The sequence below is a fragment of the Leopardus geoffroyi genome, chromosome X (assembly GCF_018350155.1).
Source record: "Leopardus geoffroyi isolate Oge1 chromosome X, O.geoffroyi_Oge1_pat1.0, whole genome shotgun sequence".
Taxonomy (NCBI): domain Eukaryota; kingdom Metazoa; phylum Chordata; class Mammalia; order Carnivora; family Felidae; genus Leopardus; species Leopardus geoffroyi.
The window spans coordinates 42,626,341-42,645,813 of NC_059343.1; the positions used below are offsets into that span (position 1 = coordinate 42,626,341).

Sequence of the window (19,473 nt, forward strand, 5' to 3'; positions counted from 1 at the left end):
CTGCGCACACCAGGGAACCCGGCCCTCCCCTGCCCACCCCCTCTGCCGCCACTCCACGCAGGCGCAGCTTGGGAGCACCAGCAGCCCCTCCATCCAGCCCATCGCCATGGAGATGCCCAAGGGGCAAGGTGGAAAGCTGGAGCCTGCGATGGCGGTTGCCATGGCAGTAGGAGGGCAGTTGCCGGGGCAACAGACCTTGCTGTCCCTTAGCAGACAGGCAAGAAAAATGGACTCAGTGGAGTGGAATGGAGGTCTGGTCCCCACCTCTCCCTCCCTGGGAGGAGATACATGACTTGTTCAGTGGATAAACAGTTACTCGCTACTGTGGGCGAGGATAGATACATAGATACATAGATTTCACCCATATATTGCTCAAGAAAGGATTTCAAGTCACTTAAAATGATATATCAAAAGAAACAAAACTGGTAAAATTTGTGTATCCATTGGGCAAAAAATGTTGGGAAAGGAATGTTAGTAGTTATTTCGGGGTGAGGCAATAAATAATGGTTTGTCAGTTACTCCTTCACACTTCTCTCTGCTGTCTGAAAAATGTTGCAATGGATATGTATTACTATTATAATTAGATAAAAAGATAAAGATTATTTTCATTTTGGAATTAAAACAAAGTATGCTAACATGGCATAAATTAAAAGTGAAGAAAAGAAAGACCCATTTATGTTGTTGTGAGTATATCTAATCCATTGATTCTGTCTCCATCTCTGCAGTATAACAATTTTACAATGAAAATCATTATACACATCCCTTTATGGACCTGAAGATGATATACCCAGCCACAGTGTGATGAACACATGTTTAAGGTGATTCCCATGATCCTTGCCTCCTGGTGTCCACAATCTTTTTCTCTTTCTTTAATGTTTATTTAGTTTTGAGAGGGGGGAGGGACAGAGAGAGAGGGAGACAGATGATCCGAAGCAGGCTCCCCGCTGACAGCAGCCAGCCAGACGGGGGACTTGAGCTGAAGTCGGATGCTCAACTGAGTGAGCCACCCAGGCGCCCTCTGGTGTCCACAACGTTGTGTAATCCCCTTCCCTTTGAAAGTGTGCATAACCAAAGGTGACCAGATATATGGGCTTACGTGTACATAATTATGTTAGAAATGAGGTTGACACTGTTACGGATGGGAGAGTCTGCATTTGTGTGAATGGAGGTCTGGGTTCTTGGATTCCCCAGGAAAGACTCATGTGAGGATCCTTGCTCAAAGAAAGACAGCCAGAAGGAAGGTAGCAACCACAAAGCAGTTTATTAAGGACAATACTCTGTCAAGAAGGGAGGGTGGGCAAGCCCAGAGGCAACAACAGCTCCAGGGCTAGGGGTGTCTTTTCTTTTTATGTTTGCAGAGGTTATGGGTCATAGCTTGGGTGGTCTCCAACTGAGGTTTTTTCCATTCATCTAAGGGACTCCTCTTACCAGTTGGGAGGGGAAGTTTTTCGCCCTACAAGGTTCTTGATGGAACTGTCACAGCCATCTTTCCCCAGGGAGGAGGGGCTGTTGGTGTGGGGGTTGAAACCATAATGCAAATATATTTTAATGGAGCTATAGGTTACCCTGGGGCAGAGGTTGAAGAGAAAAGTGCCATGTTCTGCACCTGAGGCTCTTGGTCTGTTAGCCCTGGGGTATTGGAAGCTGTAAGGCCAGGATGCTAAAAGCCACAAAGTCAGGGTGTTGTGCCCTCAGACTTCTTTTAAAGTTTATTTATTTATTTTGAGAGAGAGAGAGAGAAAGAGAGAGAGAGAGCACACACAAGTGAGGGAGGAGAAGAGAGAAGGAGAGACAGAATCCCAGGCAGGCTCCACGCCATCAGCACAGATCCTGATGCAGGGCTCAAACTCACACTGTCAGATCATGACCTCAGCTGAGATCTAGAATTGGACATTTACCTGACTGAGCCACCCAGACACCTCTGCCCTCAGGCTTCTAATGTGTCACCTATTTATCACTGTCTTTGCCTACAGCTGATGTCTAACTAACTGCCTACTCTATTGAAATGACCACGTTGTGAGGTGATTCCCACTCCCTTACCTCTAGGTAGCCTCTAGGAACTGAAGGTGGCCACCAGCAGACAGCCAGCAAGAAATCAAAGCCCCCAGTCCTTCAACTGCAAGGAACTGAATTCTGCCAATGACCTGGGTGGGCTTGAATCCTTCCCCAGTCAAGCCTCAGATGAGGCTGCAGCCCTTCCCAACACCTTCATTTCAGCTTTGTGAGACCCTAAGCAGAGATCCCAGTTAAGGAACTGTGAGCTAATGTCCTTGTAAGTATGTTGTGTTAAGGTGGGAAGTAACATATCATCAACAAACGAGAAATAGAAGAGAACTTCTTCAGCCTGATAAAGGACAAAACCCCACAGCTAACATCATACTTAACAGTAAAAGGCTGATAATTTTTCCTGCAGGGATCGGGATCAAGACAAGGATGTTCCAGGGGTGCCTGACTGGCTCAGTTGGTAGAGCATGTGACTCTTGATCTCAGGATGATGAGTTCAAGCCCCACATTGGGCGTAGAGCTTACTTAAAATAAGAAAAAAGATGAGGATGTTCCCTCACCACTTCTACCACTTCTATTTGACATTGTACTGAAGGTTCTAGCCAGGGCACTTAGGCAAGAAAAAAAGGCATCCGTAGTGGAAAGGCAGAAGTGAAATTATTTCCATTTGCAAATGACATGATCTGATACGTGGATAATCTTAAGGAATCCACAATAAACCCATTAGAGTTAATGAATGAGACCAGAAAGTTTGCGGGATATAAGATCAATATTATAAAACTCAATTGTATTTCTATACACTAGCAATGAACAATCCAAAAACTGAAATTAAGAAAACAATTCCAGTTGCAATAGCATCCAAAAGAATAAAAACACTAGAAACAAATTTAACAAAATTAGTGCAAGACTGTACCCTGAAAACTACAAAAGCCATCTAACATAAGCTCAAATCCCATAATCGCTCACTTCCAACACCCCTTTTTCAGATACTCCACAGTTCCCCATGGTGTGTGGGCTCCCTCATTGCAGCAAGCCAATAAACCCAATTTGGTTTGACTGCAGCTGTGTTCTGATGGTCTTTGACTGATGTGCATTAACATAAATGAAGGAGGTTCAGCAAAAACCCTCACTTCCCTGCTCTGTGACCTTCAACTCAGTAATAGTGTTCCTATCTGCAACCCCTTGTGTCTCCAGCTAATTAAGTCACCTCCCGCCCATGCTTGGAAGGAAGTTCACAGTGACTTGAATCTAGACATTTCAGTGAGGCCCTCTGCATTGGGTTTATTTGTTTTGTTTGTTTTCCTAGGAATAAGGATCCCTGGGACTGTGGTTATCTGATCAGAAGTGTATTGTTACTTGGGAAAATTGTTTTGTAGCTTTCTACCACCTGCTCCTATGGTCTGTCTAATTGTGTATAGTAAATATATAAGTGTTCTATTTAGTTACATAGTTGATTGTTACTACACAACAAAAAGAAAAGTCTATAGGAAGACAAAAAAAAAAAAAATGGCCCTGACACATTTATTCTCAAGCTGGCCCTGGGAGGCTAAGGAGCTCAGGTTTCCTCAGACCAGCATCCTTTGGACAAACAAGGCTTGGATCACCATTAGAAAATCTTATGTGGAAGCAGTCTCAAATAGGTATCTGTTCACACATGTTCATAGCAGCATTATTCACAACAGCTAAAACATGGAAGCAACACAAATGTCCATCAGAGGATGAATGGATAAGCAAAATGTGATCTATACCTAAAATGGAATATTATTCAGCCTTTAAGAAAGGAAATTCTGGGCGCCTGGGTGGTTCAGTCAGTTGAGTGTCAACTTTCTGCTCAGGTCATGATCTCACAGTTCGTGAGTTCGAGCCCCACATCAGTCTCTGGGCTGACAGCTCAGAGCTGGAAGCCTGCTTTGGATTCTGTGTCTCCCTCTCTCTCTCTGCCCTTCCCCCCACCCAAGCTCTGTCTCTGTTTCTCTCCCAAAAATAAACATTAAAATATTTTTTTCTAAAGAAAGGAGATTCTGACACACACTACAACATGGATAAACACTGAGGACATTATGCTAAGTGAGTGAGATAAGCCAGTCCCCAAAAGATGAATACTGTATGAGTCCACGTATATGAGGTACTTAGAATAGTCAAGATCACAGAGACAGAAAGTAGAATGGTGGGTTGTCAGGAGGAAGCGGAATAGGGAGTTAGTGTTCAATGAGTACAGAGTTTCCATTTTGTAAGATAAAAAAAGTTATGGAGATGGATGGTGGTGATAGTTGCACAATCTTATGAATGTATTTAATACTACTGAAATGTATACTTAAAAATGGTAAAGATGGTAGTTTGATGTTATGTGTATTTCACCACAATAAAACGAACAAAACTTACATGAATTTCTTCGTCAGTTTTGTCTTTGTGTCCCTGAGAATTGTTTTGTTTAGTTTCATCTGCCCAGAGTCAGGAGAGTTTTTATTCCTGGCCCATGATCAGTGACGATTGGCCTTTGGCCAAAATCTGGAGACACAGTTACACAAGCACCATCCTTATGGTGCATTGCAATTCTTGTGGGATCTCCTCAGTCTAAAACTGCCTCCTCCTGGCCACATACCTGCTTCCTTCATGTTTTCTCAGTGAAATGTCAACACCTATGTTTATCTCTCTAACTGGCATAATTTCACCAGGGAGATTTCAGAATTGCAGTAACCAAACTTTTGCTATGAAAAAGATAATTCATTTGATGGATACCTTAGAACCGAAAGGGCAGAAATCCATATGAAGAGATGGTTTGTTTCATTTATCTAAGAGAGAGATCATTTTGTTTAATAAAGGAGACATCCTTCTCTTCATTTCTGTATTTGGGAACTACAAAGTGCTGACTTTCGAGGCACCTGGAAGTCTCAGTCAGTTAAACGTCCGACTCCTGATTTTGGCTCAGGGCATGATCTCATGGTTCGTGGGATTGAGCCCCACATCATGCTCTGTGCTGACAGTGTGAAGCCTGCTTGTGATTCTCTCTCTCCCTGTCTCTCTCTGCCCCTCCCCTGATCATGTGCGCACACTCTGTCTCTCAAAATAAATAAATACATACATACATATTTTAAAATTCTTCTTTATTTTTTAAATGTTTATTTATTTTTGAGACATGGGGCTCAAACTCACAAACCATGAGATCATGCCCTGAGCCAAACTCACATGCTTAATTGACTGAACCACCCAGGCGCCCCTAAAAATTCCTCTTAAAAAAAAAGTGCTGACTTTTTAATAGTATGCCTCAGTGACATTGTCAAGGGCCTGATTTATTGTTTAAATCAGCTGTAATAACTCTCTTTGCAGTATGTTTATGTCAAATTGTATCTTCTTGCAGCCAAAAGTCTTCCCCTCTGCTTTGTGAGGGAACCTGACTAGCTTTTTACAGTGTTCATTTCATGTTCATCTGAAGCCACTATGGGAACCCTTATCAAAATGGACAAACCAATGAAGGAAATTCTACATAGCTTGCCATTATTTGAGATAACCATAAGAAGACTGGAGGTTGGCAAACATACTTCATGATATTAGCCACAGTAGCAGAGAGAAATTGGCCTGGACACTGAACTAACATTGATGGGGTAAGTTTAAGGGTCTTGCTGAGATGGTCCCCTTGAATGTCATACTTCCAATGAGACAATCATGGCAAAGACTGTAAAGGTAGGACATAGATAGGAACCAAAGACTTGAGGCCCCTTTGAACACCTCCAAAGTGGCTATGAGCACATTCTGGCTGTGATTTATCTTCCAGGTGAACTGACCCTTTCATCGCCAGGGAGCTTTTGCTGTAAGGGTAGGAATTATCACCCATAATCTCCAGAAAAAGGAGAGAGACCTAATAGAATTCTAAAAGTAAAAGTGGGGCGCCTGGGTGGCTCAGTCAATGAAGCATGACTTTGGCTCAGGTCATGATCTCAAGATTTGTGAGTTTGAGCCCCGCATTGGGCTCTCAGCTGTCAGCACACAACTTGCTTCGAATCTTCTGTCCCACTCTCTCTCTCTGCCCCTTCCCCACAGGGGCCGGCTAGCTCAGTCAGTGGAGCATGTGATTCTTCATCTACGTCGGAGCTGTGAGTTCAACCCCTATGTTGGGTGTAGAGATTACTTAAAAATAAAAAAAAAATCTTTAAAAGTAGAAGCAACAGAAAACAAACTGATGGTTGTATGGTTGCCAGAGGGGAAGAGGATGGGCAAAAAGGGGTGGAGGGGAGAGGGACATACAGGCTGACAGTTATGGAATGAAAAAGTCATGGGGATGCAAGGCACAGCATAGGGAATATAGTCAATGGTACTGCAATGGCATTGTATGGTGGCAGGTGTTCAGCATAGCATAACATACGGAGATGTTGAATCACCATGAATCACTATGTACACCTGAAACTAATAAACATTGTGTGCCAACTATACTTCAAAAAAAAAAAAATCTGGGGCACCTGGGTGGCGGAGTCAGTTAAACATCTGACTCTTGATCTCAGCTCAGGTCACCATCTCACGGTTCCTGAGTTCAAGCCCTGGGTCGGGCTCTGTGCTGATAATGAGGAGCCTGTTGGGATTCTCTCTCTCCTCTTTCTCTCTGCCCCTCCCCTGTTCACGTTCTCTCTCTCTCTCAAAAATAAATAAACATTAAAGAAAAAACCTCTGTGTTTCTTTAAAAAAAAAAAGTAACAGGGTGAGAATAAAGGAGATCATCCTGAGAGATACTTTAGTTGGATACTAGAGGGCGTCATGGTACAATAATAGTCAAGATCCACAGTGGAATAAAAAGAAAAAAGAGTGCTGTAGAAATCAGAAAGTTAATCTTGTTTAATCACCTTGGGGACAAGCTCTGCACCTCTGCAGTCATCAGCTTCTGGAGAATTCCTAAGAATCCTGTTTAATGCCTATTAATATGTCTTTTTCAACAAGTTTGAGGGAGATTTGCCCTCTGATTATGCCGGCTTTGTTCTGGTGGATATTTTGAATTTTTTTAAAAGTAATCTCTACACCTAATGTGGGGCTCAAACTCACAACTTTGAGATCAAGAGTTGCATGCTCTTCCGACTGAGCCAGCCACACGCCCCTACATGGATTTAAAAAAAATTTTTTTTCCATTTATTTATTTTTGAGAAACAGAGTGAGACAAAGTGTGAGTGGGGGAGGGGCAGACAGAGAGGGAGACACAGAATCTGAAGCAGGCTCCAGGCTCTGAGCTGTCAGCACAGAGCCTGAAGCGGGGCTTGAACCCACAAACTGTGAGATCATGACCTGAGCTGAAGTCGGACGCTCAACCGACTGAGCCACCCAGGCGCCCCCCTACATGGATATTTTTTAAATGCAGCTCGAACCTGTTAGGGAGACATCTGGAGGCATCAAATGAATTTCTAGTGGTATGAAGTTAAATTGGCCTGTAATAGGGTAGAATCCAGAATTCCAAGTAAAATTACAAAACACATGGGCTGGTCTGTTATTAACTCAGAAATAATTAACAAGAGATGGTCCCCAGAGGGGATAGATAGATCTTATTGCCATCAGTTTTGAGGGGTTACAGAGAGGGAGGGAGGCAAACCATAAGAGATTCTTAAATACTGAGAACAAACTGAGGGTTGATGGGAGGTGGGGGAGAGGGGAAAGTGGGTGATGGGCATTGAGGAAGGCACCTGTTGGGATGAGCACTGTCAAACAAATTTATTTGACAATAAATTATATTTAATTAAAAAAAAGAAGCGTGTTGACTTTTTACATTTTTAAAAACTTCTTTTAAAAATAAAATTTTTTGAGAGAGAGTGGAGGAGGGGGAGAGAGAGAGAGGGAGAGAGAGAGAATCCCAAACAGGTTCCGCACTGTCAGTGCAGAGCCTGGCCCCGGGCTCTTGGTTGTTTTCTCAGACCATGGCTACTACTCTGAATGTGATTTCTCTCTCTCTCAGGCACACACACTCATCCACCTGACAAAAATTTCATAGCTATTGTGTTTTTTTTTTTTTTTTTGATGTTTATTTTTGAAAGAGAGAGACAGAATGCAAGCAGGAGAGGGGCAGAGAGGGAGGGAGACACAGAATCCAAAGCAGGCTCCAGGCTCTGAGCTGTCAGCACAGAGCCGGATGCGGGGCTCGAACTCACAAACTGCGAGATCATGACCTGAGCTGAAGTCTGACGCCCAACAGACTGAGCCTCCCAGGCGCTCCATTCATAGCTATTGTTTTAAATATCTCCAAAGTGGGGCACCCGGGTGGCTCAGTCGGTTGAGGATCCAACTTTGGCCTGGGTCATGTTCTCACAGTCTGTGAGTTTAAGTCCCGTGTTGGGCTCTGGGCTGACAGCCCAGAGCCTGGAGCCTGCTTCAGATTCTGAGTCTCCCTCTCTCTCTCTGCCCCTCCCCTGCTGATGCTGTCTCTGTCTGTCTCTTAAAAATAAGTAAACATTAAAGAAATTTAAATACCTCTGAAGGTAGATTTCTTTCTTATGGGTCCCTTCTGGTACTAACATTTCCCTCAAAAAACTAATCTCAACCCCTGGTCCTGTAAAAATTGGACACCGACTTCACAGAATGCTTCTGCTGAGGTCATTATAACCCTATCAGCAAGACCTAGACCATCAGGAATGGGAACTAGCCTTGGGACATTTTGTTCTTTTCAGAGACTCCAGCCTGTTGGGCTGCTATGTTTAACTCCACTCAAGCAATCTTTTCCTCTTGGGGCGCCTGCGTGGCTCAGTTGGTTAAGCATCTTGACTTGATTTTAGCTCGGGTCATGATCTCAAATTCTAGTGAGACTAAAAGTAAAAGCCTCTGGGGCGCCTGGGCGGCTCAGTCGGTTAAGTATCTGACTTGGGCTCAGGTCATGATCTCACAGTTCGTGAGTTCGAGCCCTGCATTGGGTGAGCTTGAGCCCCACATCGGTTGAGCCCCGTTTCTCTCTCCCTCTTTCTTTCTCTGCCCCTTGTGGGATTCTCTCTCTCTCTCTCTTCCGCTCCCTCTGTCTCTGCCCCTGGCTCACTTGCGCCCTCTCTCTCTCAAAAGAAAAGAAAAAGCCGCCTGGCTCCCTAGAGACCAGCTGGACTTTGGGACTTGAGTTTCCATGGCTTGAGTTTGGTCATCTAGGCCCCTGTCTCCCAAGGTTTATTGTGAAGACTAATCATTATCTTGTTTCTGGTAACTGCTTGTGCATTTGGTGTATGTATCCTGTCCAGAGTGTTAAATGGCAACTGTGCAGCCCTTGTCACCTCAGGGGATCCGACACAAACACATCTAACACAAATCCAAATCCTGTAATGTCTTTCCTAACACCCTTAACTGAGATGCTCATGGTTCCCCATGGTGTGTGTATTCTCCCTTGTTGCAATGAGCTAATACACCCAGCTTTGTTTAATCATTGGTGTGCTCCTGGTGGTCTTTGGCTGAAGTCTAAGAACATTATTTACTTAAAAAATCCAAGAGAATCATCTAAAAAAACTTCTAGACCTAATAAGTAAGGTGACCAGAAATAAGATCAAATGTGAAACTGAATAGCCTTCCCTTATAGACATTAAAACATTTTTCAATGTAATAGAAAAGGGCATTGTTCCTCATGATAAGAAAATCCATCAACTTCCTGGGAATGCCTTGAGCGAGAAAAGTAAGAACTCTACACATTTTTACAGAAGAAAAAAAAAATGGTCTGAAAGAATGGAAAGAGATATCGTGTTCCAGGCATGAAGAATCAACACTGGAGAAATGGATCCCCGAATTAATCTATATATTCAATTTAACACCAGTAGAATCCCTTTTCATCTCCTAAATCATGAAATATTTTCAAATGGACAATAATCTGCAGAAGATATTGATACAATGGATGCCTGGGAACTCTCATCATTTTCTCATTTGCCTCAATTTTTTTTCTTTAAGAAACAAAATATTTTGGGGCACCTGGCTCAGTTGATTAAGCGTCCAACTCCTGATTTCGGGTCAGGTCATGATTTCACGGTTTATGAGATCTGCACTGACAGCAAGGAGCCTGCTTGGGATTCTCTCTCTCTCTCTCTCTCTCTCTCTCTCTCTCTCTGCCCCTCCCCTGTTCGCTCTCTCTCTCAAAATAAATAAGTAAACTTAAAAAGAAACAAACAAAATATTTCCGCTCCAGCTGAAACCTGTCCCTCCACCCAATTCTATCCTCCCCTCATCCTCTGAGGTAAGTGCAATTCTGAGTTTATTACAGATCATTTCCTTGCATCTTTTTATTCTTTTATTATTTTTTTTTTTTTATTTTTTTTAAATTTTTTTTTTTTTTTTTTTTTTTTTTTTGTTTATTTATTTTTGAGACAGAGAGAGACAGAGCATGAATGGGGGAGGGGCAGAGAGAGAGGGAGACACAGAATCGGAAGCAGGGTCCAGGCTCTGAGCCATCAGCCCAGAGCCCGACGCGGGGCTCGAACTCCCGGACCGCGAGATCGTGACCTGGCTGAATTCGGACGTTTAACCGACTGCGCCACCCAGGCGCCCCTATTCTTTTATTATATAGAGATCCATGAACTGCATGTATTGTTTGCATGTGTTTAAAACAAATATCATACTCTACATAGCAGTCTTTGACTTTCCTTCTTCTGTCTCATACTGTAAGCTTGAGAATGATCCATGTTGATACACATGTCTCTAGTTCGAATTTAACTCTTTAGTGAGATATACATACATAAAAGTCAATGTTAGAAGAGTCCAATCTGATGAATATTTTTTTTTTATTTTTGAGAGAGAGAGAGCACGCATGCAAGAGAGAGCAGGGTAGGGGCTCCTGGGTGGCTCAGTCAGTTGAGTGTCCAACTTTGGCTCAGGTCATGATCTCATGGTTTGTGGGTTCAAGCCCTGCGTCGGGCTCTGTGCTGACAGCTCAGAGCCTGGAACCTGCTTTGCATTTTGTGTCTCCCTCTCTCTCTCTCTCTGTTCCTCCTCTGCTCACACTCTCTCACTCAAAAATAAATAAACATTTAAAAATTAAAAAAAAAAGAGACAGAGGAAGAGAGAGAATCCCAAGCAGTCTCTTCAGTCAGCGCAGAGCCCAACTTGGGGCTTGAGCACACAAAACCGTGAGATCATGACATGAGCCAAGATCACGAGTCAGAGGCTTAACTGACTGAGCCACCCAGGTGCCCCATGAATGTTCTTAAACTGAATGCACATGATCATCTAAGATGACTGTGTGAATGCCCAAGATTGCCGCCAACTTCATCTCCACAGAGTCACTGAGATTACTGAGATTACTTTAACAAAGGGAGTTCAGAAATTGTTACGATGGCCTGTGAAAACCTTCAAATGACACCTGTCATGACTGATAATTATGTGTTGGAAATTAGGGTGCAAAACACATGTCGGAAACTCTAAGTGCTATAAATAAGGATATAAATAAATGCCAGCTTTGCCACTTTCAAGTCAGTGTGACCATGGGTGAGTTGCTTTACCTCTTCGTGCGTTCGGTTTCTCCCTATGTATAATGAGGGTAACAAAAGGAAGGTTTCTCTGTCCCCTCAGAAGGGATTGTTGGCCCATCCTTCCTCTTCCACATGTTCACAGGTAATTTGATGACACTGCAGATTCTCTAGAGGTGGCTCCCATTGTCCGCTGCAGAGGTTGGCCCCAAATGGGCTCCTTGACACCATCTGAGCTTTGCTCTCTAAAGGTGTATCCGCAGGGGAGGCTGCCCTCCCACCCACTTCGATGACATGGGGTGCTGGGGGCTGGGGCTGGTAGAGCTGCCCTGCCCAGTCAGGCCCTGTTCTCTGATTGCTACTAAGAAAACAAAGCAGGGGCACCTGGATGGCACAGTCGATTAAGCGTCTGACTTTGGCTCAGGTCATGATCTCGAGGTTCATGAGTTCAAGCCCCGCGATCGGGCTCTATGCTGGTGGTACAGAGCTTGCTTCGGAGTCTCTCTCTCCCCCTCTGCCCCTTCCTCACTTGTACTCTCTCTCTCTCTCAAAATAAATAAGTAAACTTAAAAAAAAAGAAAACAAAGGAAATAAGAACACTCAAACCAGCACCCCCAGACGCAGGATAAGGTGTATGTGTCCAACTCTCGTCTCTCTTGCTTTCTCTCTGCCTTTCTCTGCTCTTTCTCTCACTGCTTTGTTTTGTTCTCTCTCTGCCCATTTTCAACCCCTGCTCCCTGCACTGACTCTCCTAATCTTTATGTCTATTTCCCCACTTACACTCTTTTCCCATCGTTTTCACTTGTCATACTGTCTTTTCTTTCTTGATATCTCTCTCTGTATCTCTGTCTCTCTTTTGATGTCTCTGTAAATTCTGCCTTCTCTTTGTCTCACTACCTTTCTCTGTGTCTGTCCTTTTCTATTTTCTTTGGGTCTAATTTCCCCATGTCTGTCTCCCCATCCTCTCAGGGTCTCTGCCTTAGACAGTGATTCCTTACCCCACTGTCATGGCTGGACCCCCTCGTACTTCCCTGATTCTGTCCATCTTTCTAACCCTTCTTGTCCACCAAATATTTCCCCCCACCGCCTGACCCATGCACATCAGTGGGTGGCAAAACCAGGGGCCACAGGGAGTTTGGGAGCCACCAGCCAGGGATGGTGGCAGAGAAATGGGGGAGGAGGGCTGAGAGGCAGCTGAAAGCATATGGAGGGTGACTTGGGGCTAAGGGGGTGGGCGTGGGGGGATCAGGATAAGAAGATAGGAAGGAAGAACTTGAGGCATGAAATCCTCGTTGGAAGCAGATGGGATTAGAGATGAGAGTGAGAGACAGCCAGAGGGAGGAAGGGGTACCTTTCTGCTTCTCCGAGGCCCCTCAGCCAGAGGGTTATGGGAGGGGGACCTGATAGCCCTTCAGCGCAGCTCACAACTACAACGGCTGCCTCACCTTCCCTGCGGTTCCCTCCATCTAGTGCTGACGGTCTTCCCACATCCCTACCTGCATTTCTGACCCTCACATAGCATCTTACAGTTTGTCTCTGCCTTTTCTCCTCTCTTTTCCCATATCTTCTGTATGTCCCTCTCTGCCTCCATCTTTTTCTACCTCTCCATTGGTGTCTCTGTCTCCCTACGTGTATGTCTCTAGGCTTCTATTTCTCTCTGTTCATCTCTCCATCTGTTTGTCTGCCTCTCACCTTCTCCACCTATTGCCTTTTCTTGGTCTCTGTAGTCCCTCCCGATGGAAACCGCCCAGGATCTGAACCCGTATTCCCTTCTCTGGGAAAGAGAAGCTGTCTGTGGGCCCAGACCCGACCTGGCCGCTGCCCCGTGGCCGACTCCAGCTCCGGAGACCTGGGTGACTCTGGGGGCCTCGGGACCAGCTAGGAGTCCAGGGGCTCCGCGGACGCCAGGCCCCCATAGAGGCCTGATACCACCCAGAGCCACTCTCACCCAAAGCCCTGAGCCTCAGTTGCTAAGCCCGGTCCTCCGCTACGAAAGACAGCACTGGCCTGGCCCCCGCAGCCAGCGGCCCGAGGAGCCAGAGCAGAAAGGCCTGAAGGTCGCCACAAACTGTGCTGAGGTCCCGCAAATCCGGCTGCCTTCCAGGTCCAGAGACAGTGAACAGAGTCCCAGGGTTGGGAGAGGAGGGCGGAGCGCCTGGGAGTTTGGAAGAACCTGAAGGGGAGGGATCTTAAGGAGGGGTAGGGCCTCAAGGTGGGAAGAGGTTCGGTCTAGAGGTTGAAGAACCTGCAGGTGTAAGGTGCCTACAGCAGCGGAACCCACTTGGAGGGAACCAAGGAGATACAGTAGGGACGGGGCCTCAGAGGAGCCAGAGCTGATACATAAGGCAGGTAGGTCCTGCACGAGCCTTAGAGGACAGGGATGAAAGATAAGGAGCCAGGGCCTGGAGGCACAGGTCTGTGGATACCACGGCCACATGAGTGGGGTGGACAGGAAAGGCTGGGAGGTGTTAGTGGGGCAGTGTTTGATAGGGGCTGGATGGGGTCTGGTAATACGAGGCAGGGGGTTGGCACCTGGCGGTGAAGGAAGAAGGGTCTTGCGTGGAAGTGGCAAGACCAAAGAGGCCCCGAAAGGACCACAGCCTGGGATACCCTGGGCCTGATGGGCACCTGGGCCGTAAAGGTTGTGTGTGCCACTGCTGCTGATATGCCTGCTCGTGGAGCTTTGAGTTTGAGGCCAGGGCCCTGCGAGGGCTGTGTGCATAGTGCTGGTGGTCCACCCTCACCTTGCTTCCCGGGAGGTCTTCAGCCTGGTGGCTGCAAAATGTCTGCCACTGAGGCACTCAAGCAGGCAGTGCTGCAGTTCTGCTACCATTGAGGCCTTGAAGCCACTGGGAGGTCAGGGACTCTGTACTTTTGCCCCAAGGAAGCAATTTTGGATAAGAACATAACCTCTTTTTAATGGCTTGCACAGAAAAGACCGTTCTTAGGTCTCCCATGAGGCCATTGGTACCCCAGTGGTGACGATATTTGTCTCGTATGTAGGGGTCTGCATGGAAGAAACAGTGTTTGGGGCTAAAGTCCATCCAGAAAAATCTCTTTCCCATAACCACCCCCCACCCCAATATGAAAACTTTCCGGTTATTTTATGGTTGCCCTTAAAAAAATTACAGGGGCACTGGGTGGCTCAGTCGGATAAGTTTCCGACTTTGGCCCAGGTCATGATCTCACAGTTCGTGAGCTGGAGCCCCACATCAGGCTCTGTGCTGACAGCTCAGAGCCTGGAGCCTGCTTCAGATTCTGTGTCTCCTCCTCTCTCTGTTCCTCCCCCACTCACGCTCTGTCTCTCTCTCTCTCAAAAATAAACATTAAAAAAATTACAACACAGACCATCATGGAGCACAAGTATCTCTGTGATACAGAAGAGACTGACACAGGGCATCTTCCTCAAGAAAGCTGGGTCTCTCGGACACCTACTTCCATCCCAGGTTCACAGGCCACACAGAGGGAGACTACCTTCATAAATGGGTTGACTGGTATCCAGAAAGCCAGAATTTATCGTGAGGCCAGATTTTCCAGCCTTGGCAATAGGGGCATGGGAAGGAGGGGCCAGGGTATTGGTGTGCATGTGAGGGTAAGGGGTACAAGATGCAGTACTATACCCCGCCCCCCAGCAATCCTTCTGTTTACTCACTTCTTTCCCAAGCCTATTGCCCTGTTTGCTTATGATTCATCACCGGGCCCCACATACCCTTATTCATGTACCTATTCATATCTTGATTCATTCCCCCTCCTGCTCATTCATCCCACAAATATTTAGTAGAGCGCCACTCTCTGTGGGATTCCAAATCCTACAGCTTCTGAGTCCCTGAAGAGGGCTCTGTCCCTTGTCCTTAAGAAGGGGCTCCCATGGGTGACCCAAGGAATACATACACAGGCATTTCAAAACTGGCTTTAAATACTCATCAGGGCGCCACGAAAAGGGGATGGGGTGAGAACTTGTTACATGTGAGTATGGGGTTGGGGTGCCCTGAGAGAGAAGGGGACCCATCCGTCAGGGCAGCTGGGGTGCCCCACCCCCACCCTGGGACAAGGAAGCAGAGTAGAAGCCCTCTCTGGAGGGTCCCAGGGCCAACTGGGAGCCAGCCCTCCCTTCGAGGTAGATCATCTGGGAGGGAACGGAGGAGGGGCTCCCATGGTGGTGATGAGAGGCAGTCACTTCCTCAGTGGTACTGCTGATAGCTGGGATAGCCTGGGGCTGGGGTACCCTCCTTAGGGGGCAGCTGGCTGGGGTCCTCCAGGAACGGGGGTGCTGGAGAGGATAGAATCAGGTAAGAGTGAGAAGCAGTGCACAGGCAGAGCAGAGCATTCTGCCCCTCTCCCTGATCAGCATGCGCCAGGTACTCACCATTGCGGAACTGCTGGGCAGTGTAGCGAGTGAGGAGGATGCCAACACCCTCTATGAGGGCCAGCAGGATGCCCCCCATCATTGCTGAGCCCACCATGGCCAATGGGCCACCTGGGAGAGTGAAGAGGCAGGGAGAAAAAGGTGAGGGCAGGCGGAACAGGGCGGAAGGGGCTGGGGCCGGGGGCCGGGGCACTCACTGCGGGCAGCCAGCACAGCCCCAGTCAGTGCTCCACTGGTGATGGAGTTCCAGGGATCTTCCTTGCCCCGCAGCCGCACCAGGCCACAGTCGATGGTGGAGAACAGGCCCCCCCACACGGCAAAGCTACCTGCAGGGAGACCAAGGCCTGATTAATGTTCCTGAGGAATCCCAAGAATCCACAGCACAGGGTCGGGGGACCTCCAAGGCCTGAATGCTCTGGCAATGAAAGGGGAGAAAAACCCAAACACAAAGGCAGATGAGTAAACTCCTACAGGATATTCCCCCTCTGCCATCATGACTGCTCCTTCTTCAAGTGACCCCTAATCGTCAGCAACATTCCCTTTACATTTGTAGGGGTCTAAAGTGTTTGGAAGCAAATTTTTCTTCTCTATGACTTTTAAGAGAACCACTTTGATCTTCCTAACCATCACAGAGTTGGGAATTCTGATCTTGGTTTAAGGGAGAAGAAAACAGGTTAGGAAAGCCAGTTAATATGATAGTTAAAGGCCTTACTATGTGCCAGGACCTGTTCTAGGCACAGCACGTTATTTGACTTCTGAAGTCTTAAATTCGTTCATATTATTCAAGTGCTTAGCAGAGCAACCGGCACTCAGCAAGTACTACGTAAACTACAGAAATTATGAAACAACTTAGGTGGTTATTGCTATCATCATCCCCATGTTACAGATGAGGTTTGGAGAGGTTAAGCCATGAGCCCAAAGTCATACATCAGGGAAAATCCAGGGACTGGATTTAAACTCCAGAATTCACATTCTCACCCCCTCCAAAACATCACTGACCCAGAAATCCCCAGGTAGAGTTGGGGCTGGAATCTGTACTCCAAATTTGCAGTCTAGACCCAAAGGAGCAACCACCCCCAACTTGGCATCACATCTCTTATGTCTCTCCAAGCCTCTCACCTCCAATCTGGGGGGCTCGGATCCTCACAGCGTTGACACTACCTCTCAATCGGTGCCGTATTCCCTGGGAAAAGTGAGGAGTTGGGGAGTCAGAATAGGGATGAGGTCCCTGGCACACAGGGTTTCTAGCTTTTAAGAGAGGGAGAGTGATGGATTAGGGGTATCTGGAGTAGAGATGTGGAGAAGTGGCCAAGAACTAGGAGGCTGGGGAGCACTCTAATATGGGTGTCCTCAGACCAGCGCTGGGAAGTTCTCATTTGTTCAATGATTACTAGCACCTATGTGCCAGGCACCATGCTGTATGCAGGGATAGTGAATGAGACAGACCTTAGCCCCTGCCCCCTCAGAACTCACGTTATAGTGGGAGACAGATCCCTAGCAGAGGTACAGATAAACAAGATGCTTTAGACAGCAATACATACTCTAGAGGAAAGAGGATCAAGAAATATGATAGGGGTGCCTGGGTGGCTCAGTTGGTTGAGCACCCGACTTCAGCTCAGGTCATGATTTCATGGTTTGTGTGTTCGAGCCCCGTGTCAGGCTCTGTGCTGACAGCTCAGAGCCTGGAGCCTGCTTTGGACTCTGACTCCCTCTTTCTCTGCCCCTCCCCAGCTTGCACTCTGTCTCTCTCTCTCAAAAATAAAAAAAACATTAAAATTTTTTTTAAAAAAAGGAGATATGATGACAACTGAGGGGTTAGGAAAGGACTTCAAAGGAGGGGGCATTTGTGCTGAGGTTCTGAGGGTGAGAACAGGAAACTCGGGCAAGGATCCAGGAAAGAGTCCCAGGAGTTGAGGGGAGGGATAGGACTAGATATGTAAATTGCAGGGACCTAGGCAAATGGATGGCCTTTAAAGCCATGAAATTTGAGAAGATCTTGGAAGAGGGTGGTCAGAGAAGGAGAGAGAACTGATTAGGTTAAATTAAAAGCATTTTCAGGGTGCCTGGCTGGCTTGGTCAGTAGAGCACGCAGCGCTCGATCTGAGGGTGGGTCATGAGTTGAGCCCCACTCTGGGCATTAAGCCTACTTAAAATAAATGAATGAATGAATGAATGAATGAATGAATGAATGAATGAATAAATAAATAAATAAAAGCATTTTCTTAACTTTAAGGCTGTCCTTCTCCTGCCAGTTAAACTCCTGTCACTTCCCCGTACAGGTTTCTGACCCAGAATCCGCCTCTGGGTAAAATCTTTCTGGCTTTGCACAGTTAGGATTTGGTAATGATCGTTTTGACAGTGCAGCATTTCTACAGAAGAGCTCTAGTTGGGTTGGGGGGAGAAGGGGTGGTGTTGAGGGATATGGGGCCCTGTCTGCAGTTCTCCCCAAATCACATATCCTGGAGCCAGGCAGGGCACACAGTAGGTGAGCAGGCACCATAACGAGTAAGTGCATACGACTGGCAGCTCCAAGCAGTTTTCAGAGCAATATCGCGTGTGGGCAGGGAAGGACCCCCTGCACCACCCACGGAAGGCCACAACTCACGACAGGGGCGTTGCGGAAGCCCTTGATGGCCTGGAAAACTCCGCCGCCGATGACGCCCATAGTGAAGGCTCCACCGCAATCGTCCACAATTCGCCATGGGCTGCAAGCCAGAAGGGGAAGATGGGGTTAAGTGAGCCCCTCGACCCCCGCCAGGTCACATGGACTCTTTCCAACTGGGAGAAACCAAGTCACCCGAATGAGAAGCAGCACTTCAGATAATGAGATTATTTTCCCCCTCATTTATGCAAGAAATGGTGCAAAAGGGGAAAAGTATTAGTCTTTGCCCTGTCCGCACCTCCCCCTATAGCCAACTAAGGAATCTGCCAACTGCTTTACTACCATCAAAAGATTAAATGAACTCATACAAGCAGAGTGGGCGCGTGTAAATCAGCGTTACGTGTTAATTTGCTAATGTTATTAAAGCGGGAAATGGTCTCACCCCCGTCTCCGACAATGAGCACGTCCAACCAAACCCCGCCTCCTTCCCTCCTTTTTTTAACCGGCTGCAGCTGGTAAAAACCAAGAGCGGACCGTGGGGAGGATCCAGCTTGTCTACAATAGGCTCACCCAGGCCCCGCCCCCAACAACTCAAGAGACAGGAGAAAAGCCACGCGTGGCAACCCTGGGGATTTCCGCTCGACACCGCGCCACCCCTCGGCCGCAATGGACTCGGCCCGCGTGTCTCTTTTAGTTAACAAAGAGGCACTGGGGAGATACGGAGTCGAGGGAAACGTGGAGTGGTTGGTCCTGCACAGCATCTTCTCCAGGCACATGCCTGTGGCTCCTCTTAACGGAGCCCGCGTGGGAGGAACGAAACTGGGGGAGCGGAAGGATACCACAAATGTCTCAGAGTCTCCCGAGTCTGGGACGTGGCGCGGTGGGGCCAGCACCTCTCCCGCCCGCCTCCCCCAGCTGGCCGTGGCGCCGCGGCAACAGTCCCGAGGCCTGTGCCCATCGCCGTACCAAGGCTCCCGAGCGTACTCCTCCATGGCGCCGGCGTCCGGCCGCGCAGTCTGGCTAAAACCTGGCCCGGCCACGCCCCCACTGTAAACGCACACAGGCGCCCGAGCTTGCCACCTATTCCAAGACAGCGATTGGGTCGCTTT

General features: G+C 47.2%; 1 protein-coding gene across 2 annotated transcripts; it reads right to left on the minus strand.

The window, feature by feature from the left end:
- Positions 1-15,290: 15,290 nt before the first annotated feature.
- On the minus strand, positions 15,291-19,444 carry TIMM17B (translocase of inner mitochondrial membrane 17B). 2 transcript variants are annotated; one of them, XM_045471701.1, is made up of 6 exons: positions 19,331-19,443; positions 18,368-18,467; positions 16,882-16,945; positions 15,960-16,088; positions 15,763-15,873; positions 15,291-15,666 (listed from the first exon to the last, which is right to left on the minus strand). In XM_045471701.1, the coding sequence occupies exons 1-6, from the start codon at positions 19,354-19,356 to the stop codon at positions 15,578-15,580; spliced, it is 519 nt and encodes a 172-aa protein (XP_045327657.1). In that variant the 5' UTR covers positions 19,357-19,443; the 3' UTR covers positions 15,291-15,577. The 2 variants fall into 2 exon arrangements, with proteins under 2 accessions (XP_045327657.1, XP_045327658.1); XM_045471702.1 differs by lacking the exon at positions 16,882-16,945 and having other exon boundaries at positions 19,331-19,444.
- Positions 19,445-19,473: the final 29 nt, after the last annotated feature.

Bases quoted from the DNA above. Each gene is read 5' to 3' on its own strand.
- TIMM17B (XM_045471701.1), bottom strand. From the start codon at position 19,356: ATGGAGGAGTACGCTCGGGAGCCTTG. The intron at 16,089-16,881 runs GTGAGAGGCTTG...GTCTCCCTGCAG, and splicing joins CCGAGCCCCCCAGATTGGAG to GTAGCTTTGCCGTGTGGGGG. The intron at 15,874-15,959 runs GTGAGTGCCCCG...TCACTCTCCCAG, and splicing joins GGCTGTGCTGGCTGCCCGCA to GTGGCCCATTGGCCATGGTG.